This window comes from Planococcus citri, chromosome 5 (assembly GCF_950023065.1).
Source record: "Planococcus citri chromosome 5, ihPlaCitr1.1, whole genome shotgun sequence".
NCBI classification, from domain to species: Eukaryota; Metazoa; Arthropoda; class Insecta; order Hemiptera; family Pseudococcidae; genus Planococcus; species Planococcus citri.
Genome location: NC_088681.1, coordinates 24,160,771 through 24,183,895, shown reverse-complemented (window position 1 = coordinate 24,183,895; position 23,125 = coordinate 24,160,771). Strand labels below are relative to the sequence as shown.

The window sequence follows — 23,125 nt, the reverse complement described above, 5'->3', positions numbered from 1 at the left end:
CAAGTGTTTTTCAAAATCGAAAATTTTTTGAAAATTTCCAAATAAAAGTGTTTTTAAATGAAAAAGAAGTAATTAATCGTGATTAATTAATGAATTTACTATTATTTTTGAATTCTGTGCATTTGTAAAGATTCATAGTACTAATTCGAATCGATTTTAACTCACAAAACCGTGCAAATATGAACATATGGAGTTGAATTGCGATGGTAAAGTAAACCAACTTTGAGTGCCAGGAGAACAATCTTCCCATTTTTTTCAAATTTTTAACGATAATTCGTGCCGTATCGTCTACATAATTGTTACAAAATGCGTAACATACCATCGAACGTTGTTGAAAAAACTTGACGTAATGATTTACGTTGAAACTGCGAAGTTATTCTCATGCCAAGTTCATCAAACTAACCAGAATGTTTGCCGGATCTTATCATTTTTTCATCGTGATCGCACTGTGTTACGCGATTCTGTATCTAATTGATGGTCTACTGAAGGTATCTAATTGAAGTTATCCATTTAATTACTTGAAATGTTACGGTATTCGATTACAATTGCGCGTGTTTCTTAGTTTTGGTTAGGATCTTCGTACGTTGTACTGCAGATCAGTCATGGAGTCAAGATAAAACCATTCATCATTACGTGGTTTACGTCGTATTTCAACCGATGCATTCAGAAGTTCGGCACATGGCGACCGAAATTTCAAAAGACTTGGTTTTCGCTCGGAATGTGGATTACGTTGTTCTGCTTGCCATTTGCTGTTTACTTGACACTTCAATCTACCTGCGCATTGTTTATTAATATAGTATGGAAGGAAACCAAGCGAACAACGTCTCCTTTTCTTAAACCCGTCGTAAGTTTGATAGATTTCGTTCAGTATCAATTTTATAATACACGGTGGCTAATAAGACTTGTGTTCAGGTACCAGGGGTCGATTTACCAATATCGGATGTTGGATATTATATATTCACTATACTCATTTGTTGCATTTTTCACGAACTAGGACACGCTATAGCTGCAGTAAGGTAATTATCACGAATTATTTCATGTCTAAGCATATTTTATCGAGTAATGCAAATAATTGATTGTGGTTTATTTTCATTTTATTAGAGAAGGAATCCACATCACCGGCATTGGCTTGGTTTTATTCTTCATTTTCCCGGTGGCTTATGTTCAATTGGAAGGAACGGAATCTTTGTCTGCTATCAAACAAATACGAATATGTTGTGCCGGTGTTTGGCATAACATTGTGTTGACATTCCTCGCATATCTTATTTTGTTATTTTTGCCCTGGTTCATTTACCCTTTTTACGAGTACGGTAACGGCGTCCAAGTTACTTCAATTCACAAAGTAAGCATAACTGACCAAGAATCTATTGACAAATATCGTGTTTGGATTACGTGTAATTTACTGATAATCGATTGTGTTTCGTAGAATTCGCCTTTATCAGCAGAAGGAGGCCTTAAAGTACACGAAATTATTGTGGGTATCAACAAGTGTCGTGTAACGAATCAAGACACCTGGATCAAATGCATATATCAAGTAGCTAAGAATCCTGCATCAGGATATTGCGTTTCTTCGGAATTTATTCATGAGAACGACGAATCAGTTCGAGGTACGTTCTCTCCTCCTCCTCCTTACCAATGTGACCTGTTCACTAAATTACAAACGTTAATTTATGTTTCGTTCAACTCGATTTCAGTTCGACAACAACATAACGTCGTAGAATGCTGCAGAAACGATTCGTTATCCAAAATATGTTTCGAATACCTGGAAAAAGGCGACAATCCTATCGAACTACCGCAGTATTCCTGTTTGAAAGCTCGTCTAGTGGTTGAGCAATCAACGGCGAGCTGCTCATCGGCCGAAGACTGCTCAGGATTGCATTGCTTTCGGCCCTCGTTAGCTAATGGTACAAAATTAATCGAGATCGAAAGGAAGAACCAGAACAAGGCGTTATTTTTAGGATACCCTAATGAGATCCTTCACGACGTACATATTTCCGAATATATCAACACTACTTATTTTACGACCACTTTACCAAATATGGTGGCAAAATTTTGCAATTTTTTAATCATGTTTTCGGCTGGAATAGCTGTCTTGAATTTGATACCGTGTTTTTTCTTAGATGGTCAACACATAACTCGTTTATTAGTAAATATATGTTTGGGTAAGAATGTGCGATTGAGGAAAAACAAACTCGCCGTTTCTCTATCGATTACTATATTGGGTAGTTTCGTTCTAGTCATTTACGCGTTTTTAACTTTTTATTCGATGTTTATTACGTTAAGTCTGTCGTGATATGTACATATTTTGTTTGTTTCTTTTTAAATTAAAACGAAAGATGAAGTTTCGTAAAAGTTGTATATTTTATTGTGAAAATATTCATATACACAGAGAAGAGCCATAATGAAAAATCCTCGAAAAAATCTTCTCAACGAATCGACATGGTACAAGTTTTACTTGAAAAAATTATTATCATCATTGAAACGTAACAAATCTCCCGATGTTGGAGCATTCTTCAATAAAAAAGTTGTACTGACTTCACTCGATTACTGAGCTGTAGGAACCAGTTCTGATCATGATCTCAAAAGTACGAATTTACAGATGATCAGTCAACTGCTCATTTTCAAGCTTAGCTTCAATTCATTTAAAATAGCTTCTCCAGTTTTCATGTGTGATTTGATCACGTACTAAGGAATAAATTAAGAGAATATTATCGACAAATAGCAGTGAGTATGCAGTTAGCTTAAACTTGAAGCTCATTCAGCAGTACGATGCTAAACTTTGAGTTTACCTCATCGGTTTCGCTTTTATTGCTCTTGAAATCCTTCCTTGCCCATTCCAACATATACGTTCGATCTTGTTCGTTTGGAATTTCTCGAATTGTTTTCATTATATCTTTGTATAATCGCAGCACATTTTGCCTCAGCATAAACTGTAAAACAGGAAAGTGTGGGGTAACGAGGAGTTTTAATTTGAAGAATTGAAGATGAATGTCAAGTAGAGGTACTCACTTGCCGGAGGTCGAGAGTAGGTTTCTTAATGGTCATAATTACGATAGTAACGCAACTCAGTCACTAAATATATGTTTTCGTTTCGTACATTTTTCTCGACTTGTTCCAGCTGAAAAATTAGTGATCGAGATCGAGCGAATTCCCAAGTTTTTATCGAAAGTTCGAAATTAGTTCGAAACCATTTCGAAAATTTTTTCATCAACATCATCGCCTTATCAGTTAAGTCTACTGGGTGTCCAAAAATTTAATTTGATACGTTTTGATAAGGAGAAGTGAGAAAAAAATTTCCCAAGTCAAAATTGAAAAATTGAATAACAATCGAAAAAATGTGTTTTTGAGTCTGTTGTTTTGATGCAAAATGAAAGATTCTCTAGTGTTTCATTTTCATTGAAACAATCACTCAAACGCCAATTTTTCAATTGATTATTCATTATTCTTATTCAATTTTCCAATTTTCAAGCAGGGAATTTTCTCTCTTTTTTGATAACATCAAAATCCCTTATTCTTGGACACCCGGTAGCCGGATTCAAATTATGGATACGTAATATAAATAATATGAAAGGTGTTTGCCATTTTTGAATTCCTGTAGTAAAAAATTCGAACTGAAAAATAAAAAACTTAAAACAATGATTCTGTTACCAATTTTATTTTTCAAACAACTTTTGAGAAAAAATTTCAATTTTCAAAAATAGGTGTTTTCATCCGAAAATTTTTTCAACTTTTTGAAGAAAAGGTATTCAAAAAATTTGAAATTCTCTCTACTTTCAATTGATATTATTTTGGCGTCGTAAGTGTGATCTATAGCAGCTTTCCAGGTTATTACATTTACAATTACATTCAAGTACCTAAGAACAAAAAACCCCTTAAGGTAGCCACATTTGCCATTTGGGCACTTTACCTTCCCATCGAAGTATTTTCTGCAGGGACACGGAGTTTATAGTAATTAATAAAAAGTACTTACTTGATTGAAATTTTTTTTATGTATTTGCAATACCTACCTACTGTGAGTAATTGAGTAAATTGTATTGTGTGCTTAGAATAGATATGACAATTTTTTGTAATTTTTCGAGTTGGTATTCAAATATTTCAGAAATCATCCTGTCAAGAATATCTGATCAAATTTTATTGGATTATTAAGTCTTATTTTTAAAACGTATCGCGCTTCATATTTATAAATATCTTGAGGATCGACTTTTCAAGCTCTTCTTCTAGTATAAGTAGACCTTTTCAACTTTCACTCTCTGATTTGAACAAAACTAAGCTCCAAAGTACATGATTTAATTTTTTATTGTAGTTATTTCTGCGTTTTATCCAAATTTCTGCAGAACTTTTTACCCTGAAAATACTCTAAAGCTGAAAATAAAAATCGAATGAACAAATTGAAGACGTCATAACAAAAAGGACATATGTGAAAAAGTTGTACTTTGAGAAAGAGCTGTTTGAAAGTTTGTGTGCTTGTGAAGAGTGTACTGCATTCAGTAAAATTATAGTACAATCCCTGTACTATAATTTTACTGAATGTGGTACACTCTTCACAAGCGCACCAACTTTCACACAGCTTTTTCTCAAAATACAACTTTTCACTTACGTCCTTTTTGCTATGACGTCTTCAATTTCTTTTTTCAATCGTGGATACGTAGAGATGATTTTTACCAATTATTTGTACTTCGAGTTGCATATCCAGTACCTACTTCGATTTCTAATTAAAATCTAGTTCTTTTGAGCAAGATTTGAGCCAAGTTTCAATTATTTAGCTCGCATATCGTAGATTTCGAGAGAGTAGGTATTTTGCATTTTCAAATAATTTTTACGTAGGTATTTCTCTAAAATAATATTTCAAAACCATAACTCAAAAAGAAAAAATTCACGAAAAAATTTATACATTATCTTTTTGCAATAAAAAGTTCAACATATCGTCTTCGTATATACTATACATAATACATTTTTTCGCTTATAGGTATATTTTATACTTAAGAATATAACGCGCGCACACTCAAACACGCTCTCACTTCAGACGAAAAAAAATCCAAAAAAAAAGGGGAAAAAATTAAAATCGCGTAATACAAATTGTTTTTTTTCAATAATTAAGTACACCTAATGGTACGCTTATATGCATAATTAAACTTATGGAATAATTAAAATCCATAAAAATACTTGGTGTATTACATATAAACGCAAACAAAAAAAAGAAAGAAAAAAAAAGTATATATAAGGAGAAAAATCATTAAATTCAGTAATAAAATAAAACAAAATTATATAAGTACACAAGGCGAGAGGAAATTGGATATGGGAGCGGGGTGGGAAGATTGGGGCCAGGGCACAGGGTAAAAGAGTAATGAAACAGGGGGACACATAAAATCAAAATGGGAAAGGGACGGGGACAGGGGTAAATATGGAGCGAAACACATTTATATAATATAGGTATTAAAATATTATTTTTAAAGAACGGATTCGATTTGTTTAATTTCTTGATGAGGGGGCGCTTTATGTAGCACCGGTGACGGAGTCGTTTCGACTATTTCAGGTATAACCATACCATTATTATCGCCGATTTCGTCGTCTTCTTCTTCTTCGTCGTCTTCGTCTATCGGCGTCAGGATATCCAAAATGGGCGGCCGGGTTTCGGGTGTTACGCATTGTTTCATAGCCGGTGCCATGAAACTGGTTATGGCCGATATGAAGAAGAATCCGCCGGCCATCAAGAATGGCACCGTGTACGATTTAGTAGCGTCGTATACGGCGCCGGCTAAAGGTGATCCGACAATGGCGGCAGCGCCGCGGAATAGGATAAGTAGGCCGAAAGCGTTGGTAAGCTTATCCAGACCGAGAAGGTCTACCAGAATGATGGACGTTAAGGAAATGTAACCGGCTGTAAAATGAAGAAAAAAATGGAATTATTACAGTATTCAAATGCACGAGATTTTTTTCTACAATACGAGTATTTATATATTCAGGCTGTGCAGTGGGCAAAATGGATCTGAATCTATAAAAAAATAGTTTCCTTTTTTTTTCAACTTTAGATTTAAAACTAGTCTCTATGCTTAGGGGTGTTGATGAATTGATATTTATTTCGATACATTAGCATAAAAATATCAAAAACAAGTACCAAACAATATTGGTTTTTCAAAATCGATTTTTTTGAAAATTTTTTAAAATGCCAAGAGAAAATTTAGCGTTGAATAATTGATAAGAAAACGCGATCCAAGTCTTCGTTGAACAGTCTTTTTTTAAATCATAAAAAAATGTCATAAATATGAAGAAATGGTTAAAAATTGTTCGAAGTTCCCAGAAATGCCATAAAAAATTGAATGGAAACAGTCATAAATGGTAAAAAAAAAATGTCCAAGTTGTAACAATATTACAAAAATCGATGGTAAAATGAAGATTTTTTTAAATACCAGAATTTTTATTGATTTTTAGTCACATTGAAATTTGTCGACAGTTTCAAAAAAATTTCAATCTCAATGAAACAACTTACTTGGACATTTAAAACAATGACTGCCATATTCTATCTCCTATATCTAAAAAAACGTTTTTCTAGTGATTTCACCAATATCTCACATTTTTTTTTTTTAGCAATTCCAAAGAGATTTTGTTGTTTTCGAAACTACGTTCAAAAATTTCTACAAGGCTTTTTTTTTCAATTATTTTTCCACAATATTTCGTAGTAAACTAAAAATTTATAATAAAGATATTCTCAAGAATATTTCAAATGTTTGGGGCAATTTTCAAGTATTTCATCAAACTTCTAAAAACGCAGGCGAAGAACTTTGAAAAAAAACCTTATTCTTCATTATTTTTAAAAACACCGAAATTGACAAAAATGTGAAAAATTTTCTGAGGATGAAATAACTAAACCTAAAACATTTTTTTTGAAAAAAAAAAAGGCAAAAAAGATTAAAAGAGCAAAAAAATGAAAAAAAGGAGTACAATTTGTGAAAATTATAATTTTTAATAAAATAAAAAGCCTAAAACTTTAAAATGGTAGCCAATTTTAAACTTTTTTTGGGGGAGGGGGTAGGAGGGCGGTTTTTACACAACGTTAACGACAAAAATTTCCAAAGACTTTCGCATAAAAAATCAAATCAATCAGTCAATTTTTCTGGCAGCGAAACGATCATAAACAACAAAATTTTATAAATTATTTTTGAAAATTCACCAAATATCAGAAAACTAAAATACCACGTTGACTGGTCGAGTGAAGATTGTACGTGAAAAAAAGGCAAGTTCCATGTACTAAGGCTAAAAAAAATGAAAAAACGTTGATAAATATTCAAAAGGAACCAAGATTTCGTACATCGGATCAGTATCACCGATCTTAAATCCAATTTCTCAAGACCTATCTAGCAAATTCGCAAATTTAGGCTAATCTTGCACACTGCCCAGCCCTAGGCAAATTCTACACGCAAAACTAAGGAGATGATACTCACATACTGCGATACCGAAGAATATGGCCATAATGATAAATTGTGCGTACGTATGACAGAACGGCGTCGCAGCCACTGAAATACTGCTCACCAGCAAACATATGTTATTTAGGAACAAAGAATCTACCCAAGGTAGGTCAGCAATGTAGCCGCAAATCACACGTCCGAATGTATTCGTAATACCGATAATGGAAATCAAGAACGAAGCTTGATTTGCGCTGATGTTCTGTAAAATTAACAAAGATCAAATTCGAATCTCATTCGAAAATATTTACAGGGCATAGATAACAGAGATGGTATGTTATGATCTTAGAAATTACCTCCATTTTGGCGGCTTCTACTAGATATACGAACGGTACGTATAATCCGGCCATGCCGAATATATTACTAACACCGATCAACATGAACACCGGATCTCTCAGCAGAGACATATCCAACATGGACGCCAATACCGATTTGAACGATTCTGATAATCCGCAAGAGCAATCTTCGGCTGTAGGCAAATTTAAAGCAACGAGGTTATAAGTAGAAAAGTCGATAATGTACCGAAAAATCAGTTTAGATATTTTGCCATTCAAATGTCAAATACTTACAAGATCCTTTCTCTGTATCCGCATTTTCGGACGTCAATCTCTCCCGACTGTATTTCGGTATCGACATAATACTTTGGCGATAACTTTGTAACGATTTCTGCGACTGGTATTCGGGTAAATTCATAACGCTACCCGAATAGAAGATATCTTTCCGCGACATTGGTCGGACCATTTCTGATTTTTCTTTACGTTGGATTATGCTGCCGCGTGAGGTGGCGAAACGAACACTTTCGGCATCCATCTGTAATTAGAAAATTTTCTTTGAATAACGCATTCTTAATTAATAAGACAATGTAATAAATTACCACAATTGATAGGTAATTACAGGAAAATTGCCACAATCGACAGGTAATTACAGGAAAATTACCACAATTTAAAGGTAATAATAGAAAAATTACCACAATTACCCAGTACTTACAGGTGAATTACCACATTATCAAGTAAATTACGGTCTTTTAAAAATTAGTACGGTAATTTTTTGTAAACTTCTCCAATTTTTAATTGTGGTAGAGTTTAGTTTTGAAAATTTCAACATTCTGGCCTTTCAGTAATTTTTGGTAAATTATGGTAATTTTGAAAAACCGCTATATTTATAGGTAATTTACGTTGGTTTTTGGTAAATTTTGATGGTTTTTAGTAACAACAATTTTTTGGAAAAGCATAGAAAATTTTGGAAAATAACTTCAAGTTTAGAAAAATTCTGTCATTTTTAATAAAGAATGATAATTTTTAAAAATTGCTACTTGTTTGAAAAATTTAGTAATTTACGGTAATTTTTGGTAAATTTTAAGGAAATTTTTCTCTGGTTAAATCTGGGAAATTTTTGGGATAGATAAATTAGAATTGTGGTAAATTTCAATGAATTGAAGTAAGTTTTGGTAATTTGAGAAATAACCACAAATTTGGTAAAATTACAGTAATTTTTGGTAAATTGTAGTGATTTAAAAAAAAAAATCCCTTTTTTTTATTTTTGGTAATTTTTGGGTAAAAAACAATTTTTGGTAAAGTAAGTGGAGAAGTTTTGAAAAAGAAAAATGACTGTGACTTTTGATAAATTGTAAGTAACAATTTTTTAAAATTGATATATTTTCATCCGGTAAATTTACTGTAATTTACTCATTTTTGGCAAATTTTGGTATAATTTGCGGTAATATTTAGTAAATTTTTGTAATTTCTGACAACAAACAATTTTGAAAAAAGTCACTGTAATTTTCTAATAAATTGTAGTGATTTTAAAATATTGCCATATTAGGGGGTAAATTTGTGACTGTAACGTTGATATAAATGGCCATATTTCAAAACTGCTAAAAAGTCTAATTATTTTTTTGCAACTTGAAAAAAAAACAAAACTTTATATTGGGTCGAAATTTCTAGAAATTCTTGTTTTTTTTTGCAAAAAATCTATTTTTTTCTAAAATTGTAAAAAAGTCAGCCTTTTATTAGGATAACTAAAAAATCTTTCTCTTTTTGACAAAATTGTGAAAAATCCAGCTTTTTTGTAAAAACTTCAAGAAAGACCCATCGTTGTTCAAAACTGCTGAAAAATCGTTTTTTTTTTTGCCAAAATTGTAAAAAAAGAATTTTTTGATCAAAATTCTCCAGTCTTCCTTTTTTGTCGCAAAAATAAAAAATATTCATTTTTTTGTCAAAATTGTAGACAAAAAAAAATTGGTACCAACAGGTTTTTTTTAATCAAAATAACCAAAACATCCCAGGAAGGTACTTTTTTGGTTAAATTGACACGAATGTCTATTTCTTTGCCAAAATTTTAAAAAGAGCTGTTTTGAAAGCCTCAATTTTTGTTTGCAGAAATTTTTAAAAATCCTACTTCTTCATCAAAATTAGCAATAATTAATTTTAAATAAATTATTGCAAAGAAGATTAGTATTTAGTAATTAAAATTGCCAGAAATTCTAAATCGGGGTAGAGAGGCAGTAATAATGTTCTTCACGACTCAAAATAGCAAAACATGCACCCAAATGAATCACACAGATTACACAATACAGTACTCGACATTGATCAAATGAGCATCATTACTATGTACTTACATCGGTCTTCGACCACATATCTTCAGCATTATTATTCTTGCTGCCGACGATGGAAGCATTGGATAACCTTAAATGTACGGATTTCCTAACATCGCCGTTCGAATTGACATTCGGACGTGAAACTTTGATCGGTCCCAACGACGGTCTAAATCTTTCGCTAGCGCTGGTCTTTCGTATACGATCGAAAAACGGCACCGATCCGTTTTTCGGTATACCTTGCACATGAGTCGTAAACGCCGGCTGTGACTGATTACGCGGCAGCATCGTTACCCTTATATCGGGGCTTTTTTCCACATCTTTGCCACCGGCGGCGATATTTTTATTGGATGTTTTCGCATCGTCGTCTTCTTTTTCGCTTTTACCATCGGACGTCGGAGATTTTTCGTCTTCGTCATTTTGTTCTTGGTCGTCGTCTTTTTTCTCGTTCAAATCGACTTTGCTATTTTTCTGACTTTCGGCCTCTTCTTTGATAGTGTCTTTTTTCTTTTTGCCTTTTTCGATTTTCACGTCGTTGGCGCTACCTCCGCTGCTGGAGTTGTTGCTGGAGCCGCTGTGCTCGGGTACTTTGACTTCGGTAATTGTAGGCAGTACGGCCATCGTTGGTACTGGCGTTATTGGCGTGCCGGGTACCAGCTGGTCTAGGTTGAAGCTCGAGTGTACACCCGGGTCTATGTTCAAAGGCAGTTTCATGCGTTTTTCCATCGAGCCATCTGGCATTTGTACGATAAAATAGGAGCCGCCGATCGAGCCTCGTTCCATTTGAAGGCGTTTCTCGTCGGCCATTCGTTGCAGCAACGGTTTGCAGTTTGATTCTTTGGGATATTCTAGCGGACGCATTAGGGCTCCGAATACCTGTAAGAATGAAAAGCAGAAAGAAAAATAACAATTAATAATATGTAAGTAGAACAATTAGTCTTTCACAAGAAAAACGGTAAGATCTATTTGAATTAGTACAGCATTATCAATCATGTGGTTCATTTTATTTAAGAAATTCCCTAATTTTGGAGCGAGAATTGCAAAATTTTCTCACTTCGTCAGAAGGATGAAATTCCTGCACTTTTCCTGATGTTCCAAAGGTTGCACATCCTATTCAGATTCTAATTAATCAATATCTGAAGCATCTGACTCCCCCTCCTCGATTAACCCGCTCTTCGATGGTGAGACTTTGAAAACATATTTTGAAACGATTTGAAATAATTGGTATTAAAATGTTTCTAAACCGTCTCAAAACCTAGTTTTTCTGGGAAACTAGTAACAGATAGCATTCAGAGGCTAGACAAATGAGCCAATGACCATTGGAAAGCCATTACTGGCACTGGCGGGTCAATGACCTTGAGTGGCCAGACAAACAAACAACCTTGGAAAGTCATGCATAAGGGTCAATGACCTCAAGAGGCAAGCCAAGCTGACAGACAGCCTTGGGACGCTAGACAGGTAGGTCAATGACCTCGAGAGTCCAGCAGAAGGGTCAATGATTGTAAAAGACCAAACATGAATATAAATGATCTTGAGAGAGCAGATAGATGGGTCAATGACTTTAAAAAGCCAGCCAGACAGACAGACAGATGACCTTGATAGTTCAGGCAGACGAGTCAATGACCGTAAAAGACCAGACAGGAATACAAACGACCTTGATGGAGCAGACAAATGGGTCAATGACCTTAAAAGCCAGACAGACGACCTTGAGAGAGTAGACTGATGGGTCAATGACCGTAAAAGACCAGACAGACAGACAGACAGACAGACAGACGACCTTGGTAAGCTAGACAGGTAGGTCAATGACCTTGAGAGCCAAGGCAAACGGGTCAATGACCGCAAACGACCTTGAGAGAGCACACAAATGGGTCAATGACCTTAAAAAGCCAGACAGACGACCTTGGTAAGCTAGACAGGTAGGTCAATGACCTAGAGAGTCAAGGCAGACGGGTCAATGACCTAGAGAGGCAAGGCAGACGGGTCAATGACCTCAAAAGATCAGACAGGAATACAAACGACCTTGATGGAGCAGACAAATGGGTCAATGACCTTAAAAAGCCAGACAGACGACCTTGAGAGAGTAGACCGATGGGTCAATGACCGTAAAAGACCAGACAGACAGACGACATTGGTAAGCGAAACAGGTAGGTCAGTGACCTTAAGAGGCCAGACAGGCAGACACCTAGGGAAGCCATATCGACGGGTCAATGACCTTAAGAGGTCAAACCCAATCTCCAAAGGTGAGACTATAATGAAATACTTAATTGCAAATAAACAATTTTTCAAAACGACAAAATTGGAATGAACAAGGGACAAAATGTCGTGAAGGTTTTTGATTTTGAAAAATTCTTATTTTAGAATTTTTTTGAACTTCAGTTGAAGAGTAAAATTTTATACGTACCTGTCTTTGCAGCATCAAGATTTCCAAACAAAAGACTGCTGTACTTCATGGAAAATGCATCAAATTTTAATTTTTAAACAATTTTATAATATTTTATTTTTGGAACTTTATTTTGAGAATTTGATCAGTAATTTCCTAGCTTACTCAAGTTATAAGTACATCTTTAAGTACATCAAAATAAAATGTCTTTCATATCATTTTCCCCTTCTTTCGAAATAAAATCTCAACGAATTTTCAAAATTTTCACTTTTTTCCTCTCTACGCAAATTTTTAATCTCAATTTTTACCAAATTTTTTCTGAGCTATTTCAATTTAAAATTTGAACTTTTTTAATTTTTTTCGTCAATTCGGAAAGTTTTTCTTTTCTATATAATTTATTTCTCATTTTTGAATTATTTTTTTCATTATTTCGCGATCTCTTTCATTTATTTTTCCTTAAATTTATTTCCATTGATTTTTGCAAAAATTTTAATTTTTTTATTGTTTTTGGAATTTTGGACCATTTTGAAAATCATAATTTTCAATTGCATATCACATATGCTCATTAGTTTAATTTTTTTTTCATTATTCTAATGATTTTCCAAAATTTTATTTTTTTTGTTTTCAATGCCATTTCAAATTTTAAGTTTCATTTTTCCCCTGCATGCTCAGTTGAGTTTCAATTTGAAAAAAATCAATTCGTGGAGTTTTCCTCTGCCATTTCATTCTAACTAATTTTTCAAAATTCACATTTTTTCACATTTTTCAACTTCAACTTCTGTTTTTTTTTCTACAATTCATTTCGACTAATTTAGTTTTTATAAATGTAGGTCTACTTTTTTCAATTCAATTTTTTCTGTGCCAGTTGGAATTTGATATTTTTTCAACATTTACAATGGACAAGTTGCACATTTCCTTTTTTTTGTTCAAGTTTTTTCATAAATTCTCAATATTTTTTTCTACCAATTTCGTGAATCAATTGTTCAGCTTTTTCAAAATTTTAGTACCTTAAGAGTTTTATAAATTGTAATTTCGATTCTTCCTTCAAAATTTTAGTTTTTTCATCGTTGATTTTATTTTTTCTAGAATTCAATTTTTTCTTTTTCCAATATTGTTGCATTCTCATATTTTGTTTTCTATTTTTTTCGTTTTAATTCATTTTTATTTTCAGCGTGATGCAAAAGTTACCTGGTAAATTTGCAAACATCATTTTGCAATGAAAATCCAAAAATATGAATAGCCTATGCAAAATGAGTTGAAAGGATGATTAGGGACTTTGATCAAACTCTTCGAAAAGGGCCATCAATTCAACGGTCTCATCTACTTATTTTACAAAAAGAGTCAACAAAAAGTCAACTCAAGGCCCTCTCTGAGTTGGAGTTGAAAAAAGCTCTCTCTATCCAGCCCTGTTTAACTATCTTTCAATTTCACACCAAAAATTATTCATCCGTATCTTTAAATTTTCTTACGTTCCAAATTTCACTTTCTATTCTACCAGCAGTGAAAAGTACAAAATCGAGTCGCTCAAATACGCAGACATAGCTCAGCTCGACAATCGACTCGTCGCGAAAAGCTCTAATCCTCGACAATACTTAATCGTCGACTTATCATCGAAGTCGAGAGTATTAAGCAATGTACACATTGCATCGAGAACGAACAGATAGAGAACAACATAAAATGTAATTTATCTCAACGAGCTAATTCAAAAAACGCGATAAAAAGCTCGCCAAATCTAAATGTTAACACGTGATCGTAGCCGAGCTTCGTGTATTCGAGAGTATCTCGTCGGCATTTTCGCAACACGAGTGCCCTCGTGTAGAGCTTTTTCAGCTGTCGTGTTTTACAAAGTGCCACGATAATCGAGAATCGAGTCGATTGCCATCTATACCGTCCTAAACCGCGTTGGAAAAAATTCAGACGGTAATTATACCGTAGGTAAATAAATTTCGAGGTAATTTTCTCGCTATTTACATTCGTGTAAAATGTCTGCAACTTCACATTAAAGATAATTTCGCCGAATACGTACGTACATACAATAAAAATCAAAAAAATTCACTCTACTCAGTCTGCGTTTGGCAGAAGTGAAAAAAAAATTTCGACGCGAGGAATAATTTTCCATTGTTAATTATCGCGACTCGCGAAACAATATGGAAAGATATTGTAGAGCTCGGGCAATTACGTATACGTATACAGCGACACTTATCAGTTCTCAATTCTCATGCCGGATACACATACACACCTTCTTTTTCTCTTATCTCGCCTCTCTCTCTCTCTCCCTTGCTCTGCTGTCTGCGAGGTACTTTAACTTATCCAACGTCCCCATTAAATCATCGCCTCTTCTAATATACAAATTACATATTAATTCAAAAGCTCAGCACAAGTGCAGATAATAATTAATCCGTTGTAAGTCATCGTAATCTACCGCATGCCATTCCATCTAGGTACAGTATGCGCTGTTCTCGCAATTCTCGAAACCTCGAAAACGCCTCGAGTATACGCGAATAACACCTTTAATAATTAATTATTCGATTCTTAGACCTACCTATACACTACACGATGAAATGTAAGCGTATGAATGGTGTAGGCAGGTACAAATATAGTAAAATAGGAAATTCGTTCGTACATTTTACCCCTTTGTTATAATATGTAGGAATGTATTATTCGTCGTTTCTCGATGCCTATATTCTAAACGGCTCAGAGTTAGACGAGGAAAAATGTACAGCAGAAATTGTGGACAATTTTTATCAAGAAGTGAAGTATTCAATTTAACTACCTATGCAGAAGGTAATATTTCATGAAGTAGACATATGTGTACCCAGTACAGTACATATTTGCCTGTTTAATGAGACGATAATTTGATAAGAGAAAATATTTACTCTTTACTTCATATTAGGGGTAAATTCAGTATGAATATGTGCGAGAAATAGACATAAATATCTATCAAATTAGAGATGAAATGCTCACCGATACGTCGAATATAAAAATAAAAATTACCAACTGTTATGAATTTATTTTGGTATAGTTTTGATATAGGAAAACCAATACCTTGGGAGTTTTACTAGAAATGGTGGGAGGGGGGCGAGGCAAAATTTCATGTTCCAATTTTTAGATATCAATTTTCGATTTTATTTTCACCTTTAAGGTTCTTGCTAATGTAATGAAATTGGGCGAATAAAGTACTTTCTTCAACATTACAAAATTTTTTAAATATAAAAAAATTTAATGGAAAATTTGAACGACATTTGAAAAAAAAATACAAATTTTTCGAAATAAAACGGCGAGTTTTCAAGTGAAATAAGTAGGAGATAAATAATAACAATTTTGTCATTCGATAAGGTGTGATTTTACCTAATAGATATTAATACAACCAACGCACATAAATTTTCATTTCCCCTTCAAATCTGGAATCTTTTAATTACGTAAAGAGAAACAAACTGACCCTGACGACGTGAGAGCAAAATCACTCAAAAATCAGTACTTCGAGAGGTAAAAAAAAACGATGATTTTTGGGTGATGAGTTACTTATAATAAAAAGTTTATAATTTTGCTTCAAAATTTTAAAATTCGAATATGATTTTTTTTTAAATTCAAAATTGAAAAAAGAATAGCAAACAGGTTGGAAAATTAGTATTTCGAGTAAAAACGATGTTTTCTAGTTGAAAAAATTAAAAGGTTTCTCATTTTGCATCAAAATTTTAAAATCTTTTAAAAATCAAACTTGAAAAAGAAAAGCAAACAAGCCCGAGTGAAACGAGCCCAAAAGCTTCCAAAATTTTGAGAAGTAAAAAAAAAGTTTCTTTACACAGGGAGAAGTTTATTTTTCTGATTCAAATTTTGAATATTTCTTGAATTTGAACACAAGATTTTTATTTGAAAAAAGAAGAATAAATTAGTTCGAGCAAAGCGAGGGCAGCAAAAGCTCTCAAAAATGTGTAATTCAAGTTCTAAAAAAGTCTGCAAATGAGCCCCTTTCAACAAATTTTTTTTCAAAATTCTAGAAAAAGGAGAAATGAATTGAAAATTTGAAATCTGATTGAAAAAAAGCAGGACTTTTTGATGAAAAGTGACAAAAAGTAAGATAACTGCAGCCTGTGATACTTTTGGACAATTTCTGATGTCAAAAAATCTATAACTCGTAGATACACTTTTTTTGGGTAATTTTTGGGGAAAAGTTTAGACTCAATTTTGCTAAAAAGCGAGAATGTTTTTCAAAAATCAAAATTCTGCCAATTTTAGGGGAAAGCAGAAATTTTTGGGAATATTTTTTTGCAATTTTTGTCGAAAAAACGAGACTTTTCGCAACTTTTTGATTCAAAAAAAAAACTTTTTGGTGATTTTTGGTAAAAGAACAAGTTTTTTTTATTTTGTTAAAAAACGAAAATTTTTGTACATTTTTGACAAAAAGTCAGATTTTGGACAATTTTTTAAAAAAGCAGAACTTTTTGACGATGATGAGTAGTCCAAAAACGATGAATTTTCCACACTTCAACCGAAAAAAATGATACTTTCCGGCAATTTTTTGAAAAAAGGAAAAGACTATTGAGTAAGTAAATTTTGAAAAAAATTGAGACTTTGAAATTTTTAGCGAAAAGCGAAAACTTTTTACATAAAAAAAATACTATTTGGCAATTCAAACAAAATTTGCCATTTTAAAAAGAAAGTGAGACTTTGACAATTAATTCTAAGAGCTCTCAAAGTGTTTACTGAATTGAAAACAAAAACAAAAAAATTAAAAAGCATAACCTTCTGATGATTTTTAAGTGATCAAATTTCCACTTTTGCAAGACTTTTTTGAAAACTTGAAAGGTGATTTTTATTAAATTCTTTGCGCTGATCACCGGAAAAATATAATCAAAAAATTTGTATTACTTCAGGATTTTTCACATTTTCAGAGTTGATTTTGGTAACTTTCAAGCGATTTCTATGATGATTTCACACTTTTTATTATGCTTTACCCGTGTTATTTTTTTTACAATTTCATTTCATTTCGATGATGTATTTTTCGTAATTTTGCATCACTTTTATTTCAACAACTAAGAATTTTTAATGTTTCGTCAATTTTCGGTCAATTTGAACACAACAATTTTTAAGCCACTTCAACAAATTTTCAAGCAATTTTCGCTAAAGTTTGCTTAATTATGCTAATTTTTCGCCAATGTATGGTAACTTTCGGTAAGAATGAGAGCCTGAGAGGTCAATTCAAAAATAATTTTCATAATATGTACTTTCTGTATTTCTGACAAAATTATCATTCAATTTTGAGAATATTTGATCAATTTTTGGTACCTATTTGCATTTAATTTTTGGACAAAAAGATGACTTTTTGATGACTTCGATGACCTGGTAGACAGACACCTTGGCTCTGTATTAACTGCAACGCTGAAAAGGCAATGTTGTCAGTTGAAGTAAATTATTCACTTCTTTTCTTCAAGATGCATAAAAATATTGAATATGTATTTGAAAATGTAGGTATTTCAAGTGTACCTATAATGAGATAAATTCGTTTTGCTGCAAACTCTATACATTGAAAAATTTTTAAGAGATCGTGAGCATGATTTCATTTTTTCCGGGTAACTAGGTAAATACTAAGTACTTCTTTCCATTTCTTTTTTTAGAGTTCTCAAAATTAAACCGACCGAATGAAATTTCTTTATCAAATTTCTACGTTACAAGGCCAAATCGATAATTATTTCGAATGAAATCGATTACAATTTATCACCGTTTGCCAAGTTGATTCATCATAAAAATTCAAGTACTAATCCGTAACACAAAAATCGAACATGGCGTCTGAATCGTACCATGTAAAATATTTTTCAAAACGAAATTTATCGATTTTCAAAATTTCGAGGATTTTAAAAACATCATAATTTAGGAAATATCTACCTTCAATTCACTAAAACCGCTTGTAATGACCAAAATCTCGAATTTACCGTATGGATTAAAGTCACTTTCATTATGAAGAAGTTCTTCTGATTTTCAAATCGTTCGATATCGAGACACTCATCTTAATTTATTACCTCCTAAATTGGTTTTCTTTTCACACCGGGCTACGGTTGCAAAAACCATCTTATTTTGTATACTAATACCAGATTCCTTCGATTGAACATAACGCCGAATACATAGACATACACATAGCCCTTTTCCGTCTACATCTTCTTACTATTATAGTTCATAATTAACGAAAATTCTACGAAAACAACCTCATTCGTATTTTCTTAAAGCCACATTGCAAACCCACTGCACCCAATTTCTGTACAATTATAGTACGTTAAGCTTCCAAGACTCCGAGCCACAACCACAAATACTCCAAACATCAGTTCTATCGCCTTGACCACAACTTGGAGCGCAAAATCTATGCGCATTTTACGACAGCAAATTGATTAATTCATTTTCACATAAAATACTTACCAAACCATACTCTTCTTTATAAAAATACTACAATGTGACATATCAAGGACCAACCCATCGATGCGAAAAATTCAACGTTTAAGCAAAAAAATTCTTCGTCAATAATGAATGAACCCACAAAACTTTACAAGAGTCTCCTTCGTCGCCTCTCTACCAAAGGTAAAATCTTTTACTCTCTATATAGGTAGGCTAATGAATGAGTAGATACTCTCTAAATTTAAAGCAGTCAAATTTCACTGCTTAGCAGTCACGACATTTTGCCTTTTTAAAGCAGTAGTTTTTTTTACTGCAAAACAGTGAAAAATTACTGAATTGGTCAGTCAAAATGATTTTTTACTGACCAATTCAGTAATTTTTCACTGTTTTGCAGTAAAAAAAACTACTGCTTTAAAAAGGCAAAATGTCGTGACTGCTAAGCAGTGAAATTGACTGTTTCAAATTTAGAGAGTATGTAAAATTATCGTTTCATTTCTTCAAATCAGAAATTGCAGAATAATTGATCTGGTCATAGGCTCTCGACACTCGCTTTCGCAAACTCAAATCGCATTAAAATCAAACCCATCTTATCAGTATTTTATACATACTGCAAGACATTGTATACGAATGCATTATTAGAGATACGATCAACCATCGTCTTATAGGTAGCAAAGTGTACGTAAACTTCGAATCAGGGGCACAGTCAACAATATTCGGCTCGTTTCAGGTATCGCATAGGTATAGGTATAAAAACAATATCATTCTGAGAGGTCATTCACCTCATATATGTATATGTTGTACCTACATGAATTTTAAAACCTAATCAATACACGTAGTCGAGACGGTGTGTATACTGTGCAGTGTGTCGGCGACATGCAAAACCTTCTTTAATATTTTCATGGGCATACCACATTCTACATACGTGGTCATGCAAGTATATCAAATTGAAGTTGATCACTTTCAAAAGAGAAAATAATATTTGACATTTAAAAACACAAAAATAATTGAAACATTATTTGCAAAATGTCCAACAAAATTTCTAAATTCAAATGTAGCAGTTTTATTCGTAGGATGATTTTTTTTCAAAAATTTTACAGAAGCATTTGGCGAATATATTTTTTTGATCCTCACCTTTCCCCCTCCCCCACCTTCAAAATAATAGATCTTCGCAAAAAATAAAAATAATTTAGCAATGCAATAAAAATGCATTGAAATTTAGGCGAAAATCGAGCTTAACTTATCAAAAAATAAATTCAAACCAAACAATAAAAATGAAATAGATATTTTTCGAATTTAGTTCTAATTTCATTACTTTTTGCTCATTTTCAGTGATTCCAATTCAATGCTCTTTTTTTGTATTTTAACGCTTTTCTTATGCATTTTCAACAAACACCGAATTTCAATTCCTTTTCATGTAAAGAATTCTCAAAAAGATTCAAATAATTTTTCGAGTGTTTTTATACCATTTCAACTGTTTTTAACACTTCTTCATGCACTTTTGACAAATCTTACTGAAATTTCACCATTTTTTGGCAATTTACAGTGTTTTGAATTATTTTAGTTGTAATTGGATGAGAATTCGACGATGTTTTTTTTTTTTTTTTTTGCAAATTTTACCTACTGAAATTTCATTATTTTTTGGAAATTGTAAGTGATTTTATTTATTGTTTTTTTTTGTGTGTTTGTTTTCAAGCCATTTTAGCGATATTTCAGACAATTTGTTGAACATTTTGCTCAAATTTGACAAAACTTGTCTCGTTTTTGGTCATTTACATAGATTTTAGTGGTGTTTTTTTAGTGTTTGCGTATTTTTTCAACACTTTTTCGTGCAATTTTTGTCAAATTTTAATTTATACCCATTTTGAGCAACTTTGATACATACTTCATTCACGTTTTTAATTAATTTCAGCGATATTTTACACACTGCATTTTGCCAAATTTTACGTAAATGTCAAATTTTTTTAATATTATAGAGTGATTAAAATGCTTTTTTGAGTAATTACTATTATTGTCCGTCTAACATAGCTTGAGCTATACTGTGTCAACCGCATTTTATGAAAGCCAAAAAGGAATAATGGAAGTTTCTCAATCACTGATTTTGCTCATTTTTTTTTACAAAAGCATACCATCAACTGATTGGATTTTATAAGATAATTCCGACTGTCGTAATGGAAAATTGAGGGTGCTACGGAATGAATTTTAAACGTTTCCAAAAGTTGAAAAAATTACGCAAACTTGAGAAACCCTTTATGACCCAGTCACCATCCCGTGAAATGGTCAGATTTGAATTACGAGTAGGGAGGCCTTTTTTCAGTCTTTTTTTTTTTTTGGGGGGGGGGGAAGTACACCAAAAATTCAATTTTTGTTCCAAAATTGCCAAACAAAGTCCTTTTTTTGCCAAATTTGCCCAAGTTTAATATGTAGGGCCAATTATTTGAAAATGAAAAGTTGTAAAACAGTGTCAATTTTTATAAAAAATAAATGTCAAAAAACGCCATTTTTAGTAAAATTTTCAAAAAGTGTCAATTTTAGCCAAATTGTCAAACAGTCCTACTCTGATCAAAATTGCCCAAAGGAATCCTGTTTTGGCCAAAATTGTCAAAAAAAAATCAATTTTTGGTAAAACTGTTGAAAAGGGCAAATTTTAGCCAAATTGTCAAGCAGTTCTATTCTGGTCCAAATTGGCCAAAAAATCCTGTTTTCGCCAAAATTTCCAAAAAAATTCTCGTTTTTTTCAAAAGTGTCAATAAGTGTCCATTTTCGGTAAAATTGTTAAAAAGGGCCGATTTTAGCCAAATTGTCAAGCAGTCCTATTCTGGTCAAAATTTCCCAAAAGAATCCTGTTTTCGCCAAATTGTGTAATTTTGTCAAAAATTTGTTTAATCCACCATGATGAAATTTTGCTTGGCTTTCCAGTGAAAATCGCACCCAAGTAATTGGAGAAAAATTAAGTACTAATAATATATCGTTAAAAAGTTGAAAACTTGAACTAATAATTTTTTCTTCATGATATATCGCCAATCAATCATTAATTGGGTGGTTTTTTGCTATTGATTGATTCTGTATTTTTTCCCTCCAATTTGTTCAATATCAGCTGTCTACTGCAATAAATGATTCGATTTGAACTAAATTTTCGAAGGCGACGTTTCAGAAAAAATGAACAACTCATCTCTTTACATTCAATTCTATGGGCTTGAGCATATCTGGAGATTCCCCCTCCCCGCCCCAACTTGAATCAGGCTAAATATCAAAAATTCGTATCGGTTTTGAGATTTCTATCTTGCATTTACTTCTCAGCTAGATTAATAATTTCACCAAACTGAACTTACCGCGCAATTCAGAATGAGTCCGGCTAAAATGATGTTCGCTCCTTGCCATCCGTAATTCTCCAGCAAATACGTAGCCAACGGCGCGAACGCGAAAGTTCCAAAACCAGATCCGCAAACCGCTATTCCAGTCGCCAATGAACGTTTCGTTTCGAAATAGTAACTCACCGCAACCACCGCCGGTAAATATATGAATCCGAATCCGATACCTGTTGGAAAAAAAATGAGAAAATATTCAATCATCTTTGTCTCGTGATTTAGTTAAATACCTATTTCTTTAAGCCAAAATTAGCTGAAAAATATCGCTACGTTATCAGTTATCACCTAAGTATATAAATATTACATACATTATATTACACAAATTACACACATACGAGTAAATGTACAAGTTACGGGTGCTTATCGTATGTATGTATATTCCAATTAATATACCTGCACAATACTTTAGTAGGTCGCAATAAATACTCCTACTTTATACATAATTCAGATCAAATCAGATCATACTAGTATTCATCATCGCATCGTGATCATATAGCCCCTCAGTTCTACGTGTTTAAAATTTTTTAAAAAAAGGAGAACCGAATCCGAACCCGAATGATTCGTCGAGCACGGAACGACAAACGCCTTCGCATATCGCGAAAAAAAAATCAAACTCACCATACATCAAATTGCCAACACGTCAAAAATTATAACGTTGCAGATATTTTTAGACATATAGACCGTCGAGTTGAACGTTTCTATTAAAACTCGACGTACATTATTAATAATATAAGCGAAGACTAAAAAAGAACAAAAAACACCTGAAATTTCATTCTCGTCGAGAATAGAGGTAGATAGTCTAATTCGTTTGAAAAAATTTCCGCCTTATAACTACCGACTACTTACTATACGAGTATTTCAATTACTTTTCCGTCTAATTTACACCACCGTCGACCATTGGAAAGACAACGACCGCGTTTAGGTCATAGGTAGAAAACAAAAA

General features: G+C 32.8%; 3 protein-coding genes across 7 annotated transcripts in view; 1 reads left to right on the top strand and 2 right to left on the bottom strand.

Moving 5' to 3' along the window:
- The first annotated feature begins 20 nt into the window (after positions 1-20).
- On the top strand, positions 21-2,352 carry S2P (membrane-bound transcription factor site-2 protease). The gene is made up of 6 exons (XM_065368625.1): positions 21-488; positions 563-844; positions 913-1,016; positions 1,102-1,342; positions 1,427-1,607; positions 1,695-2,352. Exons 1-6 carry the CDS (start codon positions 408-410, stop codon positions 2,291-2,293), a joined length of 1,488 nt encoding a protein of 495 aa, XP_065224697.1. The 5' UTR covers positions 21-407; the 3' UTR covers positions 2,294-2,352.
- On the bottom strand, positions 2,343-3,247 carry LOC135848675 (LYR motif-containing protein 2). Its single transcript, XM_065368637.1, has 3 exons — positions 3,010-3,247; positions 2,790-2,930; positions 2,343-2,685 (listed from the first exon to the last, which is right to left on the bottom strand). Exons 1-3 carry the CDS (start codon positions 3,043-3,045, stop codon positions 2,608-2,610), a joined length of 255 nt encoding a protein of 84 aa, XP_065224709.1. The 5' UTR covers positions 3,046-3,247; the 3' UTR covers positions 2,343-2,607.
- A 1,633-nt stretch (positions 3,248-4,880) lies between these two features.
- LOC135848662 (uncharacterized) overlaps positions 4,881-23,125 on the bottom strand; it is a 54,758-nt gene continuing 36,513 nt past the window's right edge. For all 5 annotated transcript variants that reach the window (XM_065368617.1, XM_065368621.1, XM_065368619.1 and 2 more), the window contains 6 exons: positions 22,147-22,352; positions 10,078-10,929; positions 8,030-8,270; positions 7,757-7,929; positions 7,440-7,662; positions 4,881-5,878 (listed from right to left, as the gene is read on the bottom strand). In XM_065368617.1, the coding sequence (XP_065224689.1) occupies positions 5,448-5,878; positions 7,440-7,662; positions 7,757-7,929; positions 8,030-8,270; positions 10,078-10,929; positions 22,147-22,352 (2,126 nt within the window). In that variant the 3' untranslated portion in view covers positions 4,881-5,447. The remainder of the gene's footprint in view (positions 5,879-7,439; positions 7,663-7,756; positions 7,930-8,029; positions 8,271-10,077; positions 10,930-22,146; positions 22,353-23,125) is intronic.